The sequence below is a fragment of the Balaenoptera physalus genome, assembly GCF_965194825.1.
Source record: "Balaenoptera physalus genome assembly, chromosome: 9".
NCBI classification, from domain to species: Eukaryota; Metazoa; Chordata; class Mammalia; order Artiodactyla; family Balaenopteridae; genus Balaenoptera; species Balaenoptera physalus.
Genome location: NC_138888.1, coordinates 19,445,371 through 19,470,772, shown reverse-complemented (window position 1 = coordinate 19,470,772; position 25,402 = coordinate 19,445,371). Strand labels below are relative to the sequence as shown.

At 36.0% G+C, this 25,402-nt stretch overlaps 1 protein-coding gene across 3 annotated transcripts in view; it reads left to right on the top strand.

Annotated features, from left to right (window-relative positions):
• Positions 1-25,402, top strand: part of GRM1 (glutamate metabotropic receptor 1) — a 402,900-nt gene that overhangs the window by 124,579 nt on the left and 252,919 nt on the right. For all 3 annotated transcript variants that reach the window (XM_082474476.1, XM_082474477.1, XM_082474478.1), the window contains one exon: positions 23,362-23,611. In XM_082474476.1, coding sequence (XP_082330602.1) covers positions 23,362-23,611 — 250 coding nt within the window. The remainder of the gene's footprint in view (positions 1-23,361; positions 23,612-25,402) is intronic.

The window sequence follows — 25,402 nt, the reverse complement described above, 5'->3', positions numbered from 1 at the left end:
GTTGATTGGTTTAAGAAGATGTGATACACACACACACACACACACACACACACACACACACACACACAATGGGATATTACTCAGCCATGAAAAAGAATGAAACATTAACATTTGCAGCAACTAGGGAATATCATACTAAGTGAAATAAGTCAGACAGAGAAAGACAAATATTGTGTGATATCACTTATATGTGGAATCTAAAAAATAATACAAATGAAACTTTATACAAAACAGAAACAGACTCACAGACATAAAAAACAAACTTTTGGTTACCAAAGGGGAAAGGAAGAGGGGGAAGGATAAAATAGGAGTATGAAATTAACAGATACTAACTACTATACATAAAGTAGATAAGCAACAAGGATTTGCTGTATGATACAGGGAACTATATTCAATATCTTGTAATAACCTATACTGGAAAATAATTTGAAAAAATATATAACTGAATCACTTTGCTGTATACCTGAAACTAACACAATATTGTAAATCAACCATGCTTCAATAAAAAAACTATAGCCTCCATATCACTTCCCTTCCCCTCAAAGAGACTGAGAACATTCATTTTCCTTTTTCTTTCCCCACTCCAGGATTTTGTTAAAAATTAAGAATTTAAGAGACTTCCCCAGCAGTCCAGTGGTTAAGACTCCACACTTCCAGTGCAGGGAGCATGGGTTCAATCCCTGGTCAGGGAATTAGGATCTCACAAACCACGTGGTGCAGCCAAAAAAATAATTAAGAATTTAAACTCTTGGGTGTCTTTTTTTAAGCAAACTATATATATATAATATATATATATATAAAATATATATATTATATTAAAATATATGTTATATATGTTATATAATATATATTAATATATACACTGTATTAAAATGAATTACTTATTAATAATGATTTATGCAGCTTTTTATACATTTTACTCAATTCTTTACCACTGTTACTTACATTCTATATTTTCTTTTTTCTTGAATTCATTTTTAATTTTAATATAATGCAACATGGATTTTTTTTAGAAAAAATTACATGGGTAGCAAATTTTATGTGTCTTTATGTATCTCAGATGTCTTTATTTTTTTACTTGAATTATTATTTAGATCAAAATGTTTTTCTACCAGCAACTTGTAGATATTGTTCTTCTTTCATCCAGACTCTTATTTTGTAGGTAACATAATAATTCTGATGCCAGTCTGATCTCAGCTCTTTTGCAAATATTTTTCCTTCCTTGGTAAGGTATCAGGCCTTCCTCCTTATTTTGGCACTTGCAATTTTTTTAAGTGGTATCTAGATTATACTCCACAACTTACTTCATCCACACCACAACATTTCTGTAAAAAATTCATCAAGTCCTGCTATCTCAAGATGCTAGTACTTCATCAGCTCAAGTAAATTTTCTTTTGTTATTTTCTACTCCTTACTTCTTTTTTCTTTCTTATTAGGTAGATGTTAGGTCTCCTGGATTTATTCTCTGCCTGTCTTTCTCTTATAATTTTCACCTCTTTGTCCTGTTGCATTGAACACTGGAGGATTTCTCAGCACAATCTTTTATTTCACTATTTCAGCTTTAAGCCTATATCATTCTGATATTTTTATTTGAATTTTTCATTTATATAATCTTAGTTTTCATTAAAAAACCACTTTATTGAGGTATGATTGCTATGATTGCTACAACAAGCTATGCATATTTAATGTATACAACTTGATGAGTTTGGTGTTAAGTGTATATCTGTGAAACCATCACCACCATCAAGTCATAAACATATCCAATTGCTTCTTTTCTATAGTATTGATAGATTCATTGTTTTTTGTGTATGTAACATCTTTTCAAATCTCTAAGAATTCTATTTATTTTAAAGATATCTGCTATTTCTTATATGAGCTTTGTTTCCTCAGATATTAGTCCCTTGGTTGTTATATGCCTGTTTTGACATTGCTGGCTTTTCTGTGGTATTCGTATTTATAATTGAGGGCTGAGGTTGGTAAGTAATGATAGCTAGAGATGGTTTCCCCTACAAAAGTGAATAAAATAATTCCTTCCCTGAGTGAATTTAAATTTAGTGAATACTTTCTTCTTTGAATGAACTGAGGGAGGAGCTTTGTGTAGAGAGAGGGTGCATGTTTGGGACCAGAAAGATAGTTCTGCTAGATTACCCAGAAAGTTTGCTTAATAGATGTATGGGCTGCCATACCTCTATTAAGGGAAGCAGAAGTTACCTGGAGTACCTCTGAGATACTCTTCTTTTCTCCAATAACTTCTGGAAGTTTCTTATGGCAATCCTTTATTTTATTTAGAGAGCTTTTCTTGAGGCTTTAGTCGGAGGGTCATGATACAGTCAGCAGTTCAGCTTTCCATCCAACTGGAGCTCACCATTCCACTCCCCAGCTGTGCTTCCAGTACCTGCTGTCTTTGATCTTGGTGTTCTTCTTGGATTCTGAAAAGAAAGAACACGCTTGTTTAGTACTTTCTCTTACGCATTTTCAGGGCTACAGGTTCAGCTCTATCAGATTTTACTATCAATCGGATCCCATCTGCCTATATCTTCTAGAAATTCCCCGCTATTCTGGTCTGCTGCTGGCACCCTTCCCGGGTTTCTAGTGCTACCATGGATTCATTCTTATTTTTATATCTCTTCTGTTATTTCAATGGCATTATGGGAAGTAAGAAAGATTAATACATATGCTCAGATATCCATCATAAAGCAGAAAAACCGTTTTTAATATTAGCAAAAACATTTCTTCTGAGGAATCAGCATAGTCTATGTTACAAAACTCATAATTTTTCTTTCAGTTTAAGCTTTGACTGTTCAGAAATATTAAGTGCCAGGTACTATACCACATGATTAGCACACATTTTTCTATTTCTTTATAGAAATTCAATATTATTTTCCTATTTTACAGATTAAAAAATACCTGAGGAATTTGAACTAGTAAGTGATTTTAATCAACATGATGCTTTCCAAAGCCATATATTTTTAAAAGGACAAATTGATTTAAATATGGAACACTGGGGACTTCATAGCATAACTTAAAATACTGTTTTATGACTTTGTAATTTGGTTCAAGACTACTGAGAAACATAATATTTTCCTTATTATAGATTTCAAAGAAGACCTTAAATGTATGTATTGATTTTGGAAGAGATTGTCTCTAAATCAACTAAATATTTAAATTCTCCAGATATATTATTCTATTGACAATTTTGCATATCCCTTTTGAGACAGTGATTACTATAATACATTAGTAAACGTGTATATATTTATCTACATTTATTTCTATATCATATGTTGGCAACAATTATTTCCATGATCTAAGTATCAGCTATACTTATTTCTGTGGCATAGGGATTTGTCATACTATACTAAATATTTCTTTTAAAAAATCAACAATGGTTCAATGATAATATTCATGAATAGGGATGAAACTGAGGGCATTTTGGTCCCCTCCTAATTTTAAAAAGCACCTTATCTTTTAAACTAGTCATCTGTGGTCATTTATAATTTAGAGAATCTAGTCCAATGCAGTTCTTCAGTTTGCACTAATGGCTGCAGAGCTCTGGGGAAAGAAAAATTGCTTAGGATTCTCGAAGTAAGGAAATTAAAAAAATTCCAGTTCATTATTTAAACAAAAAGAGAAAACTATCTACTAGTGATGTGAGTAAACTTACTTTAATTATCTAATGCTAATGACATCATTTAATTGACAAAAGAATTCTTTAAAATATTTTAACTTGGTGTAATTTACAGTTACTCCAAATAGCTTTGAGCTTTAAGAATGATCCAGACTACTTTTTGTATTTCTTCTCTAACTTACCTTTGGTAATTGCCACTTGCCAATTCATAGAGTCTAGAATTAGATAAAAATATATCTTTACCATTCCCATCTCTGAAAAGTTAATTTCACTTTATTTTTAACTGATATTATTTCAATTGGGGCAATTAAATATGCACAGAGAATACTGTCTGTATCTTAGTTCAGTTATTATATGAGACTATATTTTCTCTGTGTTCTGGCTATTTTTGGCCATTTGCAAAGTCTTCTTTGTAGTATAGCTGATACTTAGATTATAAGGATAATTTCCCCCTCTTCTCTTCCCTTCCTTTCCCTCCTTTCCCTTCCCTTCCCTTCCCTTCCCTTCCCCTTCCTTCCTTTCTTCCTTTCTTCCATCCTTCCTTCCTTCCTCTTCCTCTCCTCTCACTGTATTTTTTTCTTTCTAGTTGTCATCACTTTATTCTTAGACCGAAGATGTAATTTATAAACTGGGAGTTTAGGTCAATATTCTAAGTATATCTGAGGCTGAGGTAATAATTTTGTCTTTTTCACCTTTAATAGCTTTTTTAAGCAACTAAGCTCTTTTAATTTTTTCCTCTTTTCTTATTCTGAGTTGCTCTTTATGCAAATGCTTATCATACTTGCATATGTTCTCAGATTTTTTCCATTTCACTTATTCAGACTCCTAATTAGTGTTGAATTACTCCTTCATTTTATCACATAGTTCTTGAAGGAAGCACCCTATTTTGAAAATGTTTAAAAGCAATGAAGTCAAAACATTAAGTGAAAATGAATTCGTGATTTGATTTAACTGATGAGAGTATTTATCTTAACTTCTTAAATTTCAGATTGTTTTATAATCACTTTTGTTTTTAATCTGCTTTTTAAAAAAATTTTGAAGTGATATATTCCTACCCATTTCTACTTATAGCCATAAATGAGGGAAAAATAATTTTCACTTTCAAAAAGTTTCTACTTAATATTTTTATGTAGATCCTTAGGGAGGCTCCTATAACAGAGGGACCAAAAGCTGACCCAAACTGTGGAAAAAACTGAATTAATTAAGCCTGAACTAAATGCAAATATGATTTTATTTGGACCAACACTTGAAAAAAAAGGGATTCTTGACAATGAATTTTTATCTTTTATTTCTGATTATAAACATAGTCCACAGTTACTATAAGACATTTCTAAAATAAAGGAAAGAAAAATCAACCATAATCTCACCACCAAGAGATATTTACTGTTAACTTTTTGATATATTGCTTTACTATATTTTTTTGGCATATAGATGTTTGTACACAAATATACACATATTTTAAAACATACTATGTATATAGTTTAACCTTTAAAAATTATCAATTTTATCAATTTAAAATGGAGACAAGCTCATTTTCTAAAATGACCGAAGCAAAGCATCAAAACAGTCTCTGAACTAAACAATGATCTCATCTCAAACTTATCTATTACAGAAGAGTTTTCAAATACTGGCATGTTCTAAATATATCATTAGTTGTAGCATATCACTTGAATTTGTAATTATTGGGGGATAGGGGAAAGATTCCCCTGTGTGTTTGGTTACTGAAATCCTGATTTTATTCCTTAATTTGAGAAGCTCCAATAAACTTTACTATTGAAGAAAGTTCTAAACTTACTATGAATAAGCTGTTTTAACTTTGCTGTTACAGAGTGTTTTAAGTTTTTAAGTTAATGCAAAAACCACTCCTATATAGAAATAGAAGTTAACAGCTCTGGTGTGTGCTCCATTTTGACTAAGCCACTCTCAGGAGTAAGGGAAGATTCAAGGTTGTTGAAAATATATTGTACTTAGCAAATTTAATTGAAAAAAGTCCATAAGTACATTGTTACAGCCCCTCCCAGAGTCTTGGAAGGAGCCTATGTAAGTGAGCAACCCTGAAGCTTAAAGCTTCATTAGCTTCATATTAAACTTTCCTTGGCTCAGAAGTTAGCATTAGTTTTCATTTGAGAAGCATAGTTACATTTCACAACATTATGTTACTAAGTGTGGATTTATAGTTACTTAATTCCGTGGAAAGAGACAGTGGGGAGAGTTAAGGGATATATTAAAGGTTCAGCAGGCCGGTACTAACAGAGGGCTTCGTACGTACCTGAAACTTCAGGTGACAGCCTAATGGGTGGAATATTATTGTTGCATGGTTAGTCCAGGTTCAGAAGTCAGGAAAGGCAGTCTAAGCTGGTAGCCAAATGAGGAGAATATCAGAGCAGAAACAGAAATTCCTAACTCAGGAGCCAAGAAAATAATGGGAAAGGCAGAACAAGGTGGATATAGGTGCTGTTGCCCATGGATGGAGTTTGCTTCTGAGATGTGGTGGGTGGAAGGCCACCTGGGTTCAAATGATCGGAGATGGGATGAGATCAACTTACAATGTGACAATGAGCCAGGCATATACTCAAGACGTTCTTGCTTAGGACAACTTTCTGAATTTGAAATTGTGAAAAGACAACGTGATTTGGAATCGGAAAATCTGCCTCTGAGTTCACTTGCTACCTCTTAATATATGTGTAATCTTAGGCAAAATTCAGTTTCCTAAAATTTAGTGGCTTAAAATAACAAAATTACTTTTGTTCATGAATCTGCAGTTGGGTGGGGCTCACTGGGGACAACTTGTCTCTGCTCTACTTGGCATCAGCTGGAGTGGCTCAAAGGCTGGGGGCTGGAATGATCTGTAACCTCACTCACTCACCTGTCTGTCGGTTGATGCTGGCTGTGTGCTGGGACCTCGGGCTGTGGCTGGAGTACTTAAACACCCCCTCTCCACGTGGCTGCTTGGCTCTCTCATGGTGTGGTAGCTGGTTTCCAAGGGCAAGTATCCCCAGATGGCTGGGCAAAGCTCTATCACATACATGACTTAGATTCAGAAGTCATACAGGGTGACTTCAGGGGAGGGAACACAGACTCCATTTCTCAATGCAGAAGTGACAATGTCACATTGTAAGAACACATGGATGGGATATATTGGTGTCACCATCTTTGGAAAATACAATCTTCCATGAGGGTAATAACAGCACATGTTTATTGAACACTTAGTAAGCACCAAGTGCTAAGTGATTGACATACATATATTATGCCATTTAATTTCTCACCATAACACTCTTAGGTAGGTAATGGTACTGCCTCTATTTTACAGATGAGGAAAATGAGGCACATTTGAGTCTTAGATCACCAAGAATTCAGCTGATGAGGAGTGGAGTCAAGATTGGAACCCAGGTCCTTAGAGCCCATTCATGCTGTTAGTCCCTAAGAGCAGAATTGTTTTCAGGATTAAACAAGGTCACACACATGATAGAGCTTTGCGAATTATGAATTTGCTATGCAAATTTAGGTCTTTTTGAGGAAAAACTTTGGGAAATTTTCAGAAATATTAATATTTCAGATTTAGTATAGTGAATGTGTCTGCATAGGCTGCAAAATTACTTTAATAAAAACTATTAATAATGGAGTTATTTGATGTTTCCAGAAGGTAAAGCTTCTGAGTGTCTTCTTTTCTTTTATACTCTCTGATCATTTCATTCCCTCACCCAACATCTTTGGCCATGCCCTGTATTTTCATTGTGAAATCAGGGGATGTTAAAACTATGAGAAGTCTTATGTATTATATGGCCCAACTCCCTAAGGTGTTCATAAAGTCTTTAGTTGTGGCCTTTAGAAACTTAATGACTTTCGAGAATAAATACTGATGTAGAGTATTTTTTCCTCTGATGTTCTCAAAAATGTAACATTTTTTACAGTTTATACAATCCTAAAGAATGACAGACTTGGGGTGACTTTTTATTTTATTTTGGAGGTTAAATATTTGGGTATTTTTATTATATTATTTTGCCATCTATTAATATTTAATAATGGCAATATGTGGGTAGTACAGGAAGGAAAACAGAATATAACACTCCCCATGTTCCTAGAACTTGCGTTGCATAGGAAACAGCCTCCAGAAATAGTGACTTATTTCAAACTAGCAGAGATTTAAGTTAAGTTAGCAGAGATATTAAGTTAGCAGGGATATATACCTTTCTTCTTAAAGTGTAGTTGTTCCATTAAACAAGACAAAGAATGCCTGTGTGTGTGTGTGTGTGTGTATGTGAGTGTGTTTGTGGCAGGAAATCAATTTCAATTATTCTATGAAACACTACTCTGCATCTGTCCTACATGAAGCCTACTGAGAATAGTTTATGGGTGGGACAAAGGCAGAACCTCCCTTGGAGGCATTTCTGTAGTTAACTGAACACAGAATAACTTGGGAAGATGGCAAGGATTTGTGGCCTCTGGTTTACCTCGAGATGAATCGCAAACTCAGTTCTTACTTAAGCTAGGCCACTGTATCCCTGTTTGAGACAGAAGGTCAAGTTTTTATGGCAGTTTCATGTTGTTACAGGTCGCAAGCTCTAGCTCAGTACTGTCCTGTGTGGCCGATATGAGGATCTCCGTATCACAGAGTCTTCTCCTGCAACAGAAAGAGCCCAGCTTGATTTCTGTGTGGGTGGGGCTTTCTAACTTTCCGGGGAATTTGGGTTTTCAGCTCAAATCATGATTTGGCCAGAGCCCAGATCCCTAAGGCTAGAGGAAAAGATGTCAGGAGCTTTTATTTTTTTTGTTTCTATCCAGAACAAAAAAATCACTCAGAGCACAGGCATTCATTTGGCAAGCTAGACATTTCTATTGGTCAGACTATAAGATGTCAGATACGTTGGGTTTAGCAAGGTAATTAAAGGAAGAGAAATGGCAGTTGTCAATACTCAAACCTGATGTTGCTTCAGTATATAGTTAAGATGATTAGTGTAATTAGAAATCATGGAGAACTTTACCACAATATAGCTTCAAATTGCACTGTTATGGCTCAAGATTTTGAGAATTGGTTAAAAAATGTTTAATTTTATTCCCAGTGTTGTTTCCTGAGGTTCTAGGGTTTAGTTTTTCCTCCCACTCCCTCCCTCCTTCCCTCCTTCCTTCCTTCCTTCCTTCCTGAGAAAAAAGAAAATAGCTTTATAAGGCATTGTATCAGTCAGTGCCTTATAAATGAGTTATAACTTTTATGTATTAAATGTAAATGAATAATAATAAAAGTAAGTAATAAAATTTCTTAAGAATAACACTTGGAGGGTGTCAGACAGCAAAGGGAAAGTAAATGTTGAATAGTTGAGCATTAGTTAACTACATAGTTTGGTTTTATGTTTTTTAAGTTTTAATATTATTCTTTAAAGTTTCATGGTAGGGAAAGCCTAATACCATGCTAAGATTTAAAGAAAACTTTGTGATGAGCTATTTCCTCCTTTAGTGAACTCATCTTTTACTACATTTTATTAATAATAAATTTATTTGGTGTTTCCAGAAGGTAAAACTCCAAAGATTCTTAGTTTCTGTATTAAATCATCATTAGTTGCAACAAGAACACCCTAAGAAAGGAGGCAACTAATTTCTGAGATTTTCAATATTAGGAAGCAAGGGGTTTTACCTGAGCTCAGGCTGTGATGTTGTGCAGAGTGATGCATTTTTTGGGCTGATCCTCTCTAAAGTTCATTCTAATTATCAGAGGGAGATTTCATGCACAGAAGTTTATCATCATCATAGATTTTCATCTTTCTTTGTTAAATAATTCTTCTTATAGTGGAATTAGCACTCCTAGAATGACTGATGACCTCAGATGAAAGTTCTTGCCACTTTTCTATCCAACCTCATGATAGGAGAGCCTAGTTAGCTCTGTTTCTCCCAGACCTATTGTTCCTCTCTGGAAGAAAGTTAGCTCCATAATGATTCTACTAGAACATTACATATGTTTCTGAAGTTAGAAAAGTTAAACACTATCTACTCCTCTAAGTGCCTATTTAATCAATTAAGACTTGGGGACTGAGAGGACAGCACACATTTCATGAATGAATTTGTCTCCACTGTCCCAGAATGTGATAGTATTAAAGTAGATTTCAAGACTGATTTTCTCTCACTTATATTTCTTTTTTTGTGTGTATAATTCTCAATAATAACCTAGAATTCTATTTTATGTGGTAGAAGGGGTGGTGGTAAAAGGGGTGGTGTCCCCAAAATTAGGAGCCCCGGGTTTTGATAAGATACCACCACTATCTTTCTTTGTGATTTTGGGTAGGTTTATTCACTTTTTTGGACCTCACTTGTAAAATGAGGGTCATAGACTAGATAACGTCTAATGTTCCCTAAGTTCTAATATATTTTATATATATGTATATATATGGTGTTGTATATAATGTAATAATTACAATATTTTATATAATATAATGTTGTATATAATATATACTATTATACAAATAAATATATAATACTTATATATTTAACTAATTAAAATTACATATATATGTAATTTTTAAATGAAACGTAGAAAATACACACTGTCACTTAAGTACACACTGTCACAGCCTGTAAAGGGGCAGTAATACATGCCTCCCAAATTCCTCTTGTACTTTTAATCCAACATAATCACATTCCAGTGGGACAAAGAGTTTATCAGGCAGACTAATCATGTATTTACTGCTTGAATTGGACAACAATTACTGATGAGTCATCCAACAGAGTTATTGAGTTGAAACAGGCACTGTGCTGGACAAAGGTGGTACAGACACAGCCCTTACTTTCACCAGGTACACACACTAATGGAGTATACAGACATTAAGCAAATAACCACACTAATAACTACATGATTACACATTTATCCATATCTCACCATAAGTGCTATAAAGGGAATAAATGGAGTTTATTGTCATTGTGATGAGGGAGCCAAGGTAGGGCCACTTTCTATAGGATGATTTGGGAAAACGTCTATGAGTAAGAGATAGAACTGAGGGGCTGAAACCTGAATGATGAATAGAAGTAAGTCTGGCTAAGGCAGCGGGAAGCAAATGAGTGGAGCCTCTGAGCAAGGAAAGAGCTTTACACATTTGAAAATGAAAAGGAGTCTGTTGTGGCTGCAAAAGTGAACTGGCAAAGTGACAAGAAGTGAGGCCAGCCTGGCAGGGAAGCTGGGGGTCATGTGAGACCTTTCAGGCCATGAAAGACTTGGGGATTAAATCCTAAGGGTTGGGGGGAAACCACTAAAGATATCTGAACCAGTAAATAAATTGATCCCATTATATTTAAAATAACCGTGATTTCCAGGTTTGGAGTGGATTGAAGAGGAATAAAAGTGGACCTAGGGAGACCACAAAGGTGATAAGGAGAAAGAGACAGTGAAGGCTTGGATTAAAGTAATGGTAATTGGTAAATTCAACATACATTAGAGAACTGATAGATTATTAATGAGCAAGAGTAAGAAAGTAAAATTGTTTCATTTTAATGGACACAAGAAATATATCTAAACTGATTTCCATTAATGACAGCTTTTTGATGTATCATGCACACACACATATATATATGCATGTGTGTGTCTGTGTATGTACATGTGTGTATTTGGAATTGTCATACATTTTATTGTTTATTTCTTCCTCTTACTTTTTTTTAAACTTTAAAGACCTCTAGTTACTCCTACATTCGAATGGGTCCAGAGAACAGACATATGAATAAGATATCATTTTAATACCCTTACTTTCTGATCCTGTAGATGCTCTCTCCTCTGGCCTGCACTTCAGCACCATCTGTAATCATCCCTTTGCATGTACAACTCTTCCAAAAGCCTAGGTTTATCTAGCAGATGGACTCTCTTCCATTCATTTGTTTGCCCCTAAGGGCCTTGCTTTGCCTGGCACACACATATGTGCTGGAAGATATTGAACAACAAAGTGATCATGTTCATTCACAGGATGTAATACTTGTTTTTCTATGTCCCCTGGTGATGGTGAGAAAACTGGAGACTAGGGAGCTGCTTATTTGAGTTTCTACATTTCTGCTCTCATTTCTCTGTAATGAATCAGAGATATTGGAGAGCTGTGATTTGGCAGCCATAGAGCTTGCAGAGTGTCATTGGAAGAGCTAAATCAACAATACCTGTGTGGTTCATCAATTTAAAACTCTTGGAATTGGAAGAAAGCCCAGAGGAAATCTAATCCTACAACAGATTCACTCTGCCCTGCAATGTCATAATTGAAGGTTATCTAAAATACTTGATTCCAAATATTGGGCTTCTCAGAAATAATGTCTCCTTTCTTAGTTTTTATGGATGAAAACAAATGATGATTTAATACCAAAATGGGAAACGGGACCTTGGCATATTCTTATTTTTTTAAACTAATAATTGAATTATATATTGTATTAATAAATAGGGATAAGGAAATGTATACCACATATAGATGAAGGGAAATTACAGTGGATGATTTCCACTCAGGTTCTTCATGAACTCTTCCTTTATATTTTATTTATATATAATATTTAACCCTAACGTTGTCATTAAATATTCCCATCTTCCGTGTTCATCCAGTTCCTTCTTGGTGGTCCTCTTGTCAAAATGTACTGTAAAGATTTTACATAATAGACATAAGAATTATTCACCACTAGAGGGTGTTTGTAAATGGTCCAAGGATAATGGTGGGAAAGAACCCAGGACCTAGTGTATTGTGGGATTGACATGCTCTGCCTTCTGTGCACTGCTCTGCTTTACAACCCCTCGTATCCATGGCATCTTGATCCCTCCAGTTGCCCACTGCTTTCAGAAAGATCTGCTAAACCAAATCAAATTAGGGTGTCAGGGTTTTAATGGGTTATCTTTCCCAGGAGGATTTTTCTTTTTAGGAGAAAGAGAAGTCACGTGTTACAAATGGTAGAATTTCAGGTATCAGTGTAGGAGGAATCCTGAGCTAGAGCGGCCCAAGTGCTTTGCTTACACTTTTAATAGCATTGTATGTAAGCCTTATGCCAAACATCCTGGCCTGAAGAGCAGATAAAATGCCCAGTGACACTTACTTGGTTATGTTCTTAGTTGGCCTGTCAATGATACTACCTTGCTCACCATCACACATAGATGCAGCCTGTCACCCTTCCTTGAAGTTTCCCTGACCAGCTGACTCATCCCTACAGGCTCATATTCACACATCTGGTGCCCCTACAGCATGTCAAATAGGACTATGGGCTCTGGACTCTAATTGCCAGGCCTGAGTTTCCTTCTCTCTCATTTACTGTGTGTGGGAACATAAGCAAACTTTCCAAACCTCAGTTTTATCATGTGGAAATGCCCTGTTGTGGGTTTCTGAGGACAAAAGGATATACTGGTTGTAAATGGCTTCTTCTGGTGCCTAGCACACAGAGCTCAAGAAATGTTAGCTAAATAAATAACAAACTCTCATATGCTAATATTTATATTTTTTAAATCATTTAATTCTTACAACAACTCTAAGAGGTGCTTTCCATTACTATTTTTATTGTACAGATGAACCAAAGCACAGTGAGGTTAACTGACTTAACAAAAGTCCCGTGGCTAATACGTGGGGGAGTCAGAATTTGAGCCCAGGGCCCTCTGGTTCCAGAGTACCTGCTTTTTACCATTCTGCAATGCTACCTCTCCTATAAACAAATGATATTACTTCAACAGCATTGGCAAAGCCACTGGAAAAGTCCTCGTATCCTCAGTCCAGGTGAAACACAGGTCAAACTAAGGCGCTAGAATGCAAAGTGGTATGGAATGAGTCTTTCCCACCATGGTACAGAAAACTGGGGCTAGCCTTACAGCCTGATAATAAGAGCCCTCAGATATTATCCAGTGCCACTCCTTCACTTTATAGATAAAGAAACTGGAATCCAGGGCAGTCCAGGTATTTGCACACGGTCATAGTTAGACCGAGGCAGAACTGGTTAGGTTTCATAGGCACAGATCCAAGGGACTTTTAATTCACTACATTTTCTGCACGAGGCTCTCATGTCCTTTGAATTAAAGACAATTTTTCCTTCATAGGCTAATTTCCTTTTGACCCAAGGTAAAACCTATTTTGACTTGGTTCAATGGAAAATTTTACTGATGATGTAAAGATACAAAAGTGGGGTTAAATAGGAGGAGACCAAGGGCTTAGTAACAGGGTTGGGTTAATTCCACTGAGCAAAAGGTGGCTAAAAGTAGCTACATGGAGGGGTAAGGGAACAGCTGGCTCCTGCTGAATGTCAGTCCACTGATGCTGGACAGTATGTCTCTCTATTACTTTGGGTTCACCTAATGAGCTTGTTCTGTAAGCAGCCTTTTTTTCTAATATGATGGTTGTTTTTGCAGGGCTGTGTCTTGTTCCCTGCTTTTTAGTGACTGTATACCTAAAAGTGAGTACTGGCAAAAAATAAACCTACAGGCAAGATACATTTTAAATGGTTATTCAACAAATGCTTTCTCCTCCCCTACAGTAATGTACTTGTAAAAGAATCAGACTGGGGAAGGAAAAAGCTGTTGAAAAAAATTTTGCTAAGCAGGTGCTTACTCTGGGTACTGAGAATATGGAACATGTTTTGACATGAAGCTCTAGATTATGAAAGAGTGCTGATTCATATTGTTCTAGAATCACCAAATGCTTATGTTGTAAGGAAGTTTAAAGACCTAGTATGAACCCCATACTTTGAACATGAGGCAAAGAAGACAATGACAAACAACTCAAGGTCACAGCTGGTTAGAGATAGGCAAGACTTTTTGCTCTCATCCTGGAATTCTTATAGTGAAATATCATATAGAGGATCAAGAATGTGTTCATCTGCAAGTAGCAGAACACCATTCTAATTGTGGCTTTGCAGACTGGGTTTCACTTTTCTCATTCAAGAAGACATCCAGGGGCGGCCAGTGCACGGCTAGAACGAAGTGTAGTGATGCTCCTGGGTAGCTGGGCTGTTATGTTTTCTGCTCCCCCAGCCTTCATGTGAAGGCTTCATCCTCATAGTTGACCCCTCATTGTGACAACATGGCTGCTGCACATCTAGGCCTGGGTCCACGTACTGGTGTAAAGAAAGAAGGGACAAAAGGCCTAAGAAGCATGCCTGGCATCTGACCTTTTCAAAAATTTCCCGGAAGCTTCACCTGGCAACTTCTGCTTAAATCTCATTGTTTGGAATTGGGTCACTTCTACATCTCTAGCTGCAAGAGAATCTGGGAGAGTAGGTACTTTTGACTCTGCACAGTCACCCTAAACAAAAAGGGGTATTTTTTTATTAAGGAAGGATGGGGGAATGGATAATGCATAGAAAACTGCTAGAGTATGAAACATAAAGGATGTTGTAGGTAAGTAATTAAGGGCTATAGGCTTCAGGGTTAGACACATCTGAGTTCAAATTCTGACTCTGACAATTTTTGGGCAAATTACTATTTTCTCAGGCCTCAGTTTTCTTTATAAATGGGTAAAATTATGGCAAAATGAGGCAACAAGGTTGTAGTGAAGTTAAACAAAGATAATTGTAAAACAATAAGATCACTATAAATTTTCACATTATACCACTGCTTTAGGATCTGTAACATTAGTGTTGCTTACCCTCCCTCGACCAAGTTATATTTTGATTTCTTTTACCTTCAATGAGACAGAATATTCAGGACACCAAGACACAGAAACTGGTTAAACAGATTTTATTCACCTTTATTCCCTATTAGAAATAATGCCCAAATGATACTTAGACATCTTTCACACTGCTTCTAACCCTTTACTCAAAGGGAGAGACTTCAGTGGGCCACCCATCCTGGCCTCAACCTGAAGTGCTTCCTTATCGTGGAGAAGAGATGACCAGGCCTGCAGCCCAGAGCTTGTAGGGAATTTACATCAGAGAGTGTGTTCTGAGCCTTTTATATCTTTTCTTAGGGCAGAAACTCAGTAGAATTGAAATTTACATCTCCCAGACTAAATCTCATTGACTTTTTTTTTTTTTTAAAGAAGTCATAAACAGCATTTATTACCTTGGTATATCATACTGGTTTTATTGCTGTTCAAATCTCACTGACTCTTAAAGAAAAAAATAAGTGGAGACTAACTACTTCTTTAATAAATTAAGGGTACTCATATCAGATTTTGGAATTTCAAACAGGAAATCGGTATATATTAAACAGACTCTCTCAATCCAAGTAGGTAGGTATCACAGGAAATGGCACACGGTTTATGGTCAACTTTGTTTAAGAGCAGTGACTGTAGGGAATTCCCTGGTGGTCCAGTGGTTAAGACTCCACGCTTCCACTGCAGGGGTCACAGGTTCAGTCTCTGGTCAGGAAACTAAGATCCTGCATGCCCCACTAAGTGACTATAACATTGGTATTTCTTCTTTCTTTTTTTTTTTTTTTTTTGGTAACATTAACCAGCATTTATTATCGTAAAACTTAATATATGCTTAAGAATTACCACCACACAACCACTACGGAGAAAAGAATTTCTAAGCTTTTTCCGTTCAAAAAAAAACCTCAACACTAACGAATTTTTAAAAATTGCTTTACTCACGACATGAACAAAACTGCCGATCCTACACACCGACTTTATTTTTCAGTAAGTACACCACGCCGCTACAAGCAGTTAATCTCTACCCATGAAAAACGCACACTAGAGAGTAAGATCGTCAGAAAAATTGTTACATTGTTCTTGTGAGAGGTTCATTTCCCTTCTGGCAAAGTTTCCTGAATACACCATAATAGCTATGCTTGGCATGATAGTCAGATAAAAACTGTACCCTATGTATTTTTATTTCAACCATTTTTATTAACAAAATAATACATGATTATTTGGATAAATTAGAAAACAAAGATAATAAAATATAAAAACATAATTATATATAATTCTGAAAAAACTGTTAATATTTTCTTGCATATTCTTCAAACTTTATATATATACACATATATTAAAAATTGGCTTTATATTTTACACACTCTTTTAAACTTTTTGTACTTAACAATATGGCTTTCCTTTTACGTTGAGTACAACTTTATATCACCCTAGAAAACGGTTGCATATCTTCTCTATACCATTACATAATAATTATTTAAACATCAACATCTCCTATTGCAGAAAATAGTTTTTTTCTTGTTTGTTTTGGGTTTTTTTTGGTTTCTGTTATATTTTCCAATTGTGTGCTGTGATGGAGATCCTTGTAACTGGAACTTGATGGACAATGAAAGTATTTTCTGAAAACTAAATTTCTGAGTTAAAAAATATGAATGTAATTTAAAACATTGTTACTACAAATTTTCCACCAAAAAGGTGGAACAGTTTATATTACCATTAGCAGTATATGAGTGCTCATTTCCATGAACTCTTGCCAACACTAGGTATTATCTAAAAGGAATACTAGTGTGTGTGTGTGTTGGGGTTACTTTTTCTCAACTTGTTACTAGATACAATTTTCCCAGTTGTGATTGTATATTCAATATCACATAGGCAGGGATAGTGGACCGGTATGATAGGGGCTGCTTCTGTGAACCTGTCTTCTCCATGTGAAAACTGAAATGGAAAAATGCCACTTTTCTGCAAGAAGGATGATGTCCTTTTGTATTTTTATACCACTTACATTTTGCCTTCTCTTAACTTCTTTCTCCATATCATAAAGAACTTGAGTTAGAGAAGCAACAAACTGGGTCATTGCATAAAGCTCTGAAATAGATACAGTGGCTGAAACTTAAAGATACAGTGGCTGAAACTTAAAGAAGACTGAGTGACAGAGACTCAATATAGACAAACACAGACTTTTGAATGCATTGTGTAAACACCAATAGTCCAAAAATAAAATGGAGAAGGAATTGCTTTGGGCAAGTATGACAGAAAAAGTGATCTAGGAACAGCTTGGGAACAAGGTGACCATGAATGGAGAGCTGAACACTTCAGTTAAAGAAACAGTCACAAGCTTGGGTTTTATAAATAGGAACACAGAAATAAAGGAACTTAAAGCTCTTGAGTCAATGATAAAGCCTTATGTCCAATTTTAGATTCTACAACTTTACAGAAACATGGAGAATAAAAGTAGACACCATCCCCTGAATTTTTCTGTGTTCCAAGAACTTTACATTCATGAACACATATAATTCAATAATCATGACAAGTCTTTGAGATGTATGTTATGACCCCCATTTGCACAAAACCTAAAGAAAATACTTTAAGGCTATCTCCTCATCTAGGACCCAGGATTCAAACCAGGTTGATCTTCCTCCAAGGCTCATCCTCTTATTTACTCAGCTGTAAGGCATACCTGAAAACATGATGGGGCAAAAGGACAAAGATTAATCAGTCCTATTGCATAGAGATGACAGTCACCTTTTGGTAAATCTCCTTCTTCCACTTGGATGCTATAACTCTACCTGCCCAAACTGGGGTAATTAAAGGTGGGGTTGTGAAATTTCTGATAAAAAGTATTCTCTTCTGTTTTCTCTGATCGCCTTGTGTCAAGCAGTTCCTTCCCTGACCTTGCATATAAAATCCCTTATGTGCTTCTAAGGCAGGTGATGACTCATTCACCTCTGACTGACCAGACCCATAATGCTGACTGCAGGTGTGTGGATGGAAGCAGGGAAACATAACACTTTCTACGTATTAAGTGGGAGAACCAAACAAATTAAAAGGTTGCCAGGAAAGGTTAAAATAATAGGGGTTGTTTCCCTGGGAGGAGAGAAAGCTGAACTGTGGCTTCCAGAAAGACTTTTTAAAAAAAAAGAAAGAAAGAATTCAAAGGAACTGATACCTGCCTCCACTGAGAGTGAAGGGGATATGGATTTATATTTTGTTGTACAGGATTTAGATCAAAAAGAAGAATTTCCTGATAGTGATGATTGTTGAATATTGGCGGTAGGTTTCCAGAAGGTGCTGTGAAATCAATTCCCATCAATCATAGTTCTTTCAAAAATGGGATATTATCTTATTTGTCCAAGATGTCCCAGGAGGCAGAATGATCAGTTTTCAGGACCTCAGATAGGGACTGGCCCATAACGCAAGGGGTATATCATCATCCAGGGAGCCTAAGACTACCAAAGAATACCAATAAAGGGATATAAGCATGAAATAAGGCAGAGATTAAGGGAGTCTAGAGCATAAGACTAGTGAATCTTTGAAAGTAATACTGTTCCTTCTTTAAGGAAAGTGAAGAAATATCTACCTATTTTCCCTGTATAAATGTTTCCCCTCATATAACTGAGGTGTACATACGTAGGGATGAGATATGTTGAATGCTGTTGTTTTACCAAGATAATTTATGAAGATGCAATAACGGGATTTGGACTTCATTCAACATAATGGCTGAAGTGTTATTTTAGCCACCAAATGGAGTTCAGATTGTTTCTTAAATATATCTTCAATATTTTAAGAGTAGAAGAAAAAGCAATCAATATAAAGACTAGCCTTAAGTGCCTCCTTTTTGCTATGATGACAGTTCATACAGGTGATTATGAAATGCAAGACAATTTTATTTCATAGCTTGTTTGCTCAGTGTAACTTACCACCAAATCACTACAAATCAATCTTTTATGAATGAATATCTGTTAATATGGTCTGATAATAATCATATCTAACTTCTTCAAAAAATCATATGTAGTTTAGAAAATTGAGTTTTAGCCATTTTCTTTTCTCTCTTGAGATAGTTCTAATTTTTACTCCTATTTTCAGTACCTTTATTAACTTTGCCCTTGTACAATGTCCACTTCTATTATGTTTAAATACTTTTATTATTCAAACTATAGGGATTTCTTTGTAAACCCCATGTTTTCTCTCGTTAATCTCCCCGTAAGTTCTGTTTAAAAGCTTGTTTTATAGAATATCTTGATTTACTCTCCGTAAATCTTTTTCTCATATGTTTCAATATATTTCAATTTTATATTTTATGGGCTTTGTCAGATGCCACTCTTCCATCTCTCTCTCTTGCTCTCTAGGTTTTAGGCAACATCATAACAGTGATAAAGTCTGTTACAAAATCTGTTACAACACAGCAACATATAGCACGTTTCCATGTTGCAATCCTGTAGTGGTATGCCAGATACTTCACTAGAGATGTGCTATACAGAGTGGCATTCTGCAAACCATGAACCTTCTGCTCCAGTGGAACTTCTCTAGTCATTGCCTCTAAAAATACCTTTTATGGATTCTCATTCACTTCCATTTACCCTGAAAGCCAATCCCTTGCTTACATTCTTCAAGAACTCATTTTCATTCCTACTTTTCCCAAGAGGTATTCTCTGATCATCCCTGCTCTCTCATTCTGAAATTTAGTATTATGGTATTTTTCATTTCCCATGGAGCATATACAGCTTAGTATTGTTGCTGTATTTTGTGTGCTTGTGTCATGCCTTCATAGGTGTATTATAAGTCCATGTAGGAGGCAGTATAAAATGGTGGTTATGAACAGGAACTTCTGAGTTAGATGTTGAATCCTATATTCATCACTGTTTGATCTTAGGCAAGTTACATAACCTCTTAGAGCTTCCACATCCCCATCAGAGACTTATAACTTCTATATGGAGTTGTAATGAAAAAATGAAGTGCTTAGGTATTTAGCACAGTACCAGAGACAGCAAATATTCATCAAATTGAAGGCAAAGTCAATGTCCGATAATTCTGGGCAACTCTTTAAAGAGCAGAGCCTAGGGATTTTTTCCAAGTTGAGGGCTCGATAATCTATTTGATAATTGAATAAAAATATGCAGCTCACTACCAGACCTGAGTGTTAACATTTACATAGTACTTTTAAGAGTTTTATTATGTCAGTTCTTTATATATTTAGAACTCCTTCCAGGGTTACACAGAGAAGTATCTAAATAAATTCCTCACTACCAGGAAAGGCAAGAGGAGGTCTGAGTGGTCAGATGGAAAGGAGAGGGGAGACAGAGGGTAGGTTCTGTGCTGAGTGTTTTATTTTAAGTCTGGCATCGCTTGATCATGACCAAGGAGTCAGGCAAAGAATACATGTCCTCTAGTTTTCTTTCTATCTGTGGAAAATCTGTTTATATTTTAAGATCCAGAATAAAAGCACTTTCTTTTTTTCCCAGATTTTTGAGGTATAATTGACAAACAAAATAGTGTATGTTTAAGGTGTGCAATGTGGTAGTTTTATATATATATATATATATATATATATATATATACATTGTGAAATGATTACCACAGTCAAGTTAATTTACACATCCATTACCTCATAGTTACCTCTTTTGTTGTTTTTCTGAGAACATTTAAGATCTACTCTCAGCAAATTTCAAATATACAATATATATTATTAGCTGTAGATTATTATATATGATATATATATTATATATATAATTACCTGTGTAGTCACCATACTGTACATTAGATCCCCAGAACTTACCCATCTTATAACTGAGATTTTGCATTCTTTGACCAACATCTCCCCAGTTTCTCCATTCCCCCACTTCTAGTAACCGCTGTTCTACTCTCTGGCTCTATGAGCTTGACTTTTTTTAGATTTCACATATAACAGATATCATACAGTATTTGTTTTTCTATGTCTGACTTATTTCACTTAGCATAATGTCCTCCAGGTTTACCCATGTTATTGCAAATGGTGGCCTTACCTTCATTTTTACAACAAATATTCCATTTTATGGCTAATATTCCATATTTTATGGCTAATATTCTATGGATAATATTCCATTCCATATATATGTTATATATATATGTATGTATATAATATATATATGGAATATAACATTTATTACATTTTCTTTATCCATTCACGCATCAGTGGACATTTAGGTTATTTCCGTATCTTGGCTATTTAAGATACTGATTACATTTCCTTTGGATATACACCTAGTAGAGGGATTACTGAATCATATGATAGTTCCATTTTAAGATTTTGGAGAACTTCATATTGTTTCCCATAATGGCTGTACCAATTTACATTCCTGCCAACAATATACAAGGGTTCCTTTTTCTCCACACCTTCCATACCACAAGTACTTTCTTTAGGCAGCTCTTCCTGATTCCTAACCCATAGCATCTCTATTAGATATTTACATTTGAGTTAGTCATGTCATTGCTACTAAATGAAAGTAACATGATTTTAAGCTTCCTAGAGGTGATTTTCTTCCTTTTTTGTATAGTATTTGTATGTAGTACTATCATCAACATAATGAGTACAAATAAGATAAAATTTATGAATGCAATGTTTAAAATATAAAGATTTATAAAAGTACAAGTCATTCTTATATTAGAGTTACTTTTGTAGAAATATGTATGCTAGTTTGGAGTCTCGTAGGCTTCATAAGAGAAATGAGCAGTTTAAACATGGTCTACCACATCATACTCAGCTCTCAATCAACTTGTATAATGAAGAATTGCTATCCAAACAAGAAAATAAGAATAAAGTAATTGAAACAAGTATTTCATAGAACCAATTGACCTATGCTGACATTTTCAAAAAAAATTATGAAAACATACGTGTTTAGTTGCTTGTTGCTGTTAAGAGAAACAAACAGTAACTTAGGAATCAGGTAGACTGTTCCAGTTCTAACACAAACAAGCTTCATGCCTACTGGTGAGCCACTTCACTTGGCCCAGTTTCCTTGCTGTAACCTGAAGGGTTTGCACAGAGTATGTCTAAGGCCTTTACTAGATTTAAAACACAAGGATTTTCGTATTCAAATGCATAGAATATTTTTGCTCCTTTAGTCTGCATGTATTTTGATAAAAGAGTAAAATCTTCTGTGATTGTAGTCCAAAGGTGGCACCTTAGCAATAAAGTTGTTCCCCTTGCAACACCATCTTATGATGCCTTTTCAGTGCCTTTTTTGGAAAGAGTTGGCTGGTGATGTCTTTGTACCTTGTAGATTCCTGAACCTGCATTTATTGTTGTAAGCGGCATCTGATTTCCTTCCTCGTGCCCTCTTCTGCAGGCAGATGAGGCATTCACTTACCAGCGGCAGTCTTCCCCCTTATAATCGGTCAGTGCCTCTTGTCTGAGCCATGATGTGTGACCAGTCCATGGAGCTGAGGATTTTGTCATGTGTTAAATCTTCCATTCGGGCTTCACTGGACTGTATTAAGCCACTGAAGGTGGTTAACTGAAGAGGCAAAAACATTAATTTGGTAATTTAATCTTATGAAACAGGAAACGAGAACTCTTTTCTTGTTTCAAAAATACAGGAAAATCTTATAAGTTTCATAACAAAGTCCGTGAAACTTTTATAGATATTGAGATTTAAAACTTTTATAGATACTGAGATTTATAGCTGGTTTTTGTCTGCGTATTCTGGCCTGGCCAGGTGCTCCATTTGCTTTGCTTACTCACTCTTCACGGAAATGTTGCAGGACTTGCTATCACCATGAGTGTCTGCTCTTAACCTGGCAGCCAGCTGAAGCAAACCCTCAAATGAACATGTCTCATCGTGCTGGTTGACCTCCTACCCCAATGTTCTGACTTCTCCCACGTTGCTAAAATCTGGAACAACCACTAGTAATCATGGTTGTAAAACAGGGCAGCCGTCCCTCATTTCTCAAAACCTGTTTCACTGTGGACACCCTAGTTATATAGTTTTCCATTATTTTCACAGAGTTGATAGTTTGATTACATTTGATTATTCTCTTTAGTCCATCCAGATCTTCCTTCAGTCCCTGTTATATATACAAATTATTTGGCAAGTCTGTCCTCTTCATTCCCTGTGACTAATGAGTCCTTTTCCTAGCTTGTTACTGCTGCTGCTGCCAGGTTGTCTTGAACATCTGCTGATTGTTTCTGGACAGGGAATTACGGGGAGAGCGGAATGGATGCTTTCAAAGAGCTGGCTGCCCAGGAAGGCCTCTGCATCGCCCATTCAGACAAAATCTACAGCAATGCTGGGGAGAAGAGCTTTGACCGACTCCTGCGCAAGCTCCGAGAGCGGCTTCCCAAGGCCAGAGTGGTGGTTTGCTTCTGCGAAGGCATGACCGTCAGAGGCCTCCTGAGTGCCATGCGGCGCCTGGGAGTCATGGGCGAGTTCTCCCTCATAGGAAGGTAAATCTCAATCTCTCTCTCTCCCTCTCCTTCACACACACACACACACACACACACACACACACACACACACACACACACTTTGGCGCACATATACTTGCTCTCACAAAACTGGACTTCCTGATTCCAAAGCGGGTGAGATGTGCATTCCTTCTGGATCTCACTGAGAGTGGGGCTGTTTCTATTTTCATGATAGACAAGAGCAGAGCAGTCGATGACAAGATGATGAGACTATTTCAGAAAAAGGTGGGAAGTTTTTGCTAGAATGTTTTGTCCTGGCGAATTATTCTTTTCATTTGCTTCCCCCCTTCCACCCCTCCTCCTCCCAAAACCACACGAATGCTTTTCTCTTCATATTCCTAAACATAGATATCTTAATGAGGTGTTGGTGGATGGAAGGTAGTAGTGAAGATGGAAATACACATTAAGATCTGAAATTTAAAGGGCTAGTTGAGTGCAGGTGAAGACATGCAGCTGAACTCTGGTACTTGATAGTATAATATCTTACACTTATGGGGTGGCTAATAGTGATGTTTTCAGCATGTAATTTCTGGAATTGCAGGTGGTGGGTTCCAAAGTCTATGTTCTTTCTAAACCATATGTACTTGTGCTGGAATGGAGATTTTCAGTATCATTGTATTTTTCATAGGGTTTTTGACCTAATGGGTATCTTGTTTGATTTGATTTACCATCTTCTAATACTACATAAAGGAACTGATCAATTTTTCCAAGGAACCTACGTAAACCTAAGTTTACTTGAATGAAAGCTTCCACTGATCTATGACTCTGTCACACTCATCTTCCAGATCTCTTTTTCTTCTCCATCTTCTCTTTTGGCTAGAGTACAATCTTTTCTCACCTTTTGAAGCACCTTAACCAGTGACCCTTTTCTCTAGGAAACAGGGCAGTGGTGGTGTGGATATCCTCCCTGGACCTTTCCCTTCTGGCATTGCACTTGTGATAATGACTGCAATGCTAATAAAACTAATCTCACTTTCATCTGTAACTAGAGGTACAGGACCTATCAAAAACTTTTCAGTAGAAGGTAGGATAGAAATACAGCTAAATGAATAAAGAAACAAAGAAATGATCTCTAGGCATGAGGAAGTATGAAGTCAAGGTCAAAGAATAATTCAAGATTAAGAAAATTATTGAATTTGGGTGAAATTGGCACACTGCCGTAAATGTCTTTTTGGCTTCTTCAACATGATGCAGTTGTGTGAGGCCATTTAAGAAAGCATCTCTAAAGAAGGAGTATTTAAAGAAGGAATGTTACTTCCTTCATGAGTGAAAAAGGATGTAAGCAGCATTGTTGAAGTGTTACATGGAATAAGGTTCTTAATATACGCATCAGGACAGGTGGCATATAGATATTCAATCTTTTAATTGATTTTGTAAAAATGACTGCTTTTATGAAAGGTGCTTGTTTTTTAAAAAAATCTCATGTTTACCATTTTCAAAAGAAGAAAAGTCTGTTTTGCAGGTTTCCTTCTGTTTAATATCCCCAAAGAGAGGCTAGCTACCTGGATTCTGGAAATCTCAAACAGATGTAGCAAATATGTGAGCTTTGGGGTATAAAGAAAGCCTAATTGTGAAATATATTTATACAAAATGCTGCAGTGAGTAATTGGAGTGTAAAGAACTCATTCTATTATCATTATTTTAAAGCTGGTCAAGAATAATAATGTAAACTTATCTCTCTGGCTCTTGCTTACCTGCTAATAATGCAGCTGAGTCCCTACAGGTATTTCTGAGTCTCACATGTGCTTGTCCGTGGAGATATCACTTCCT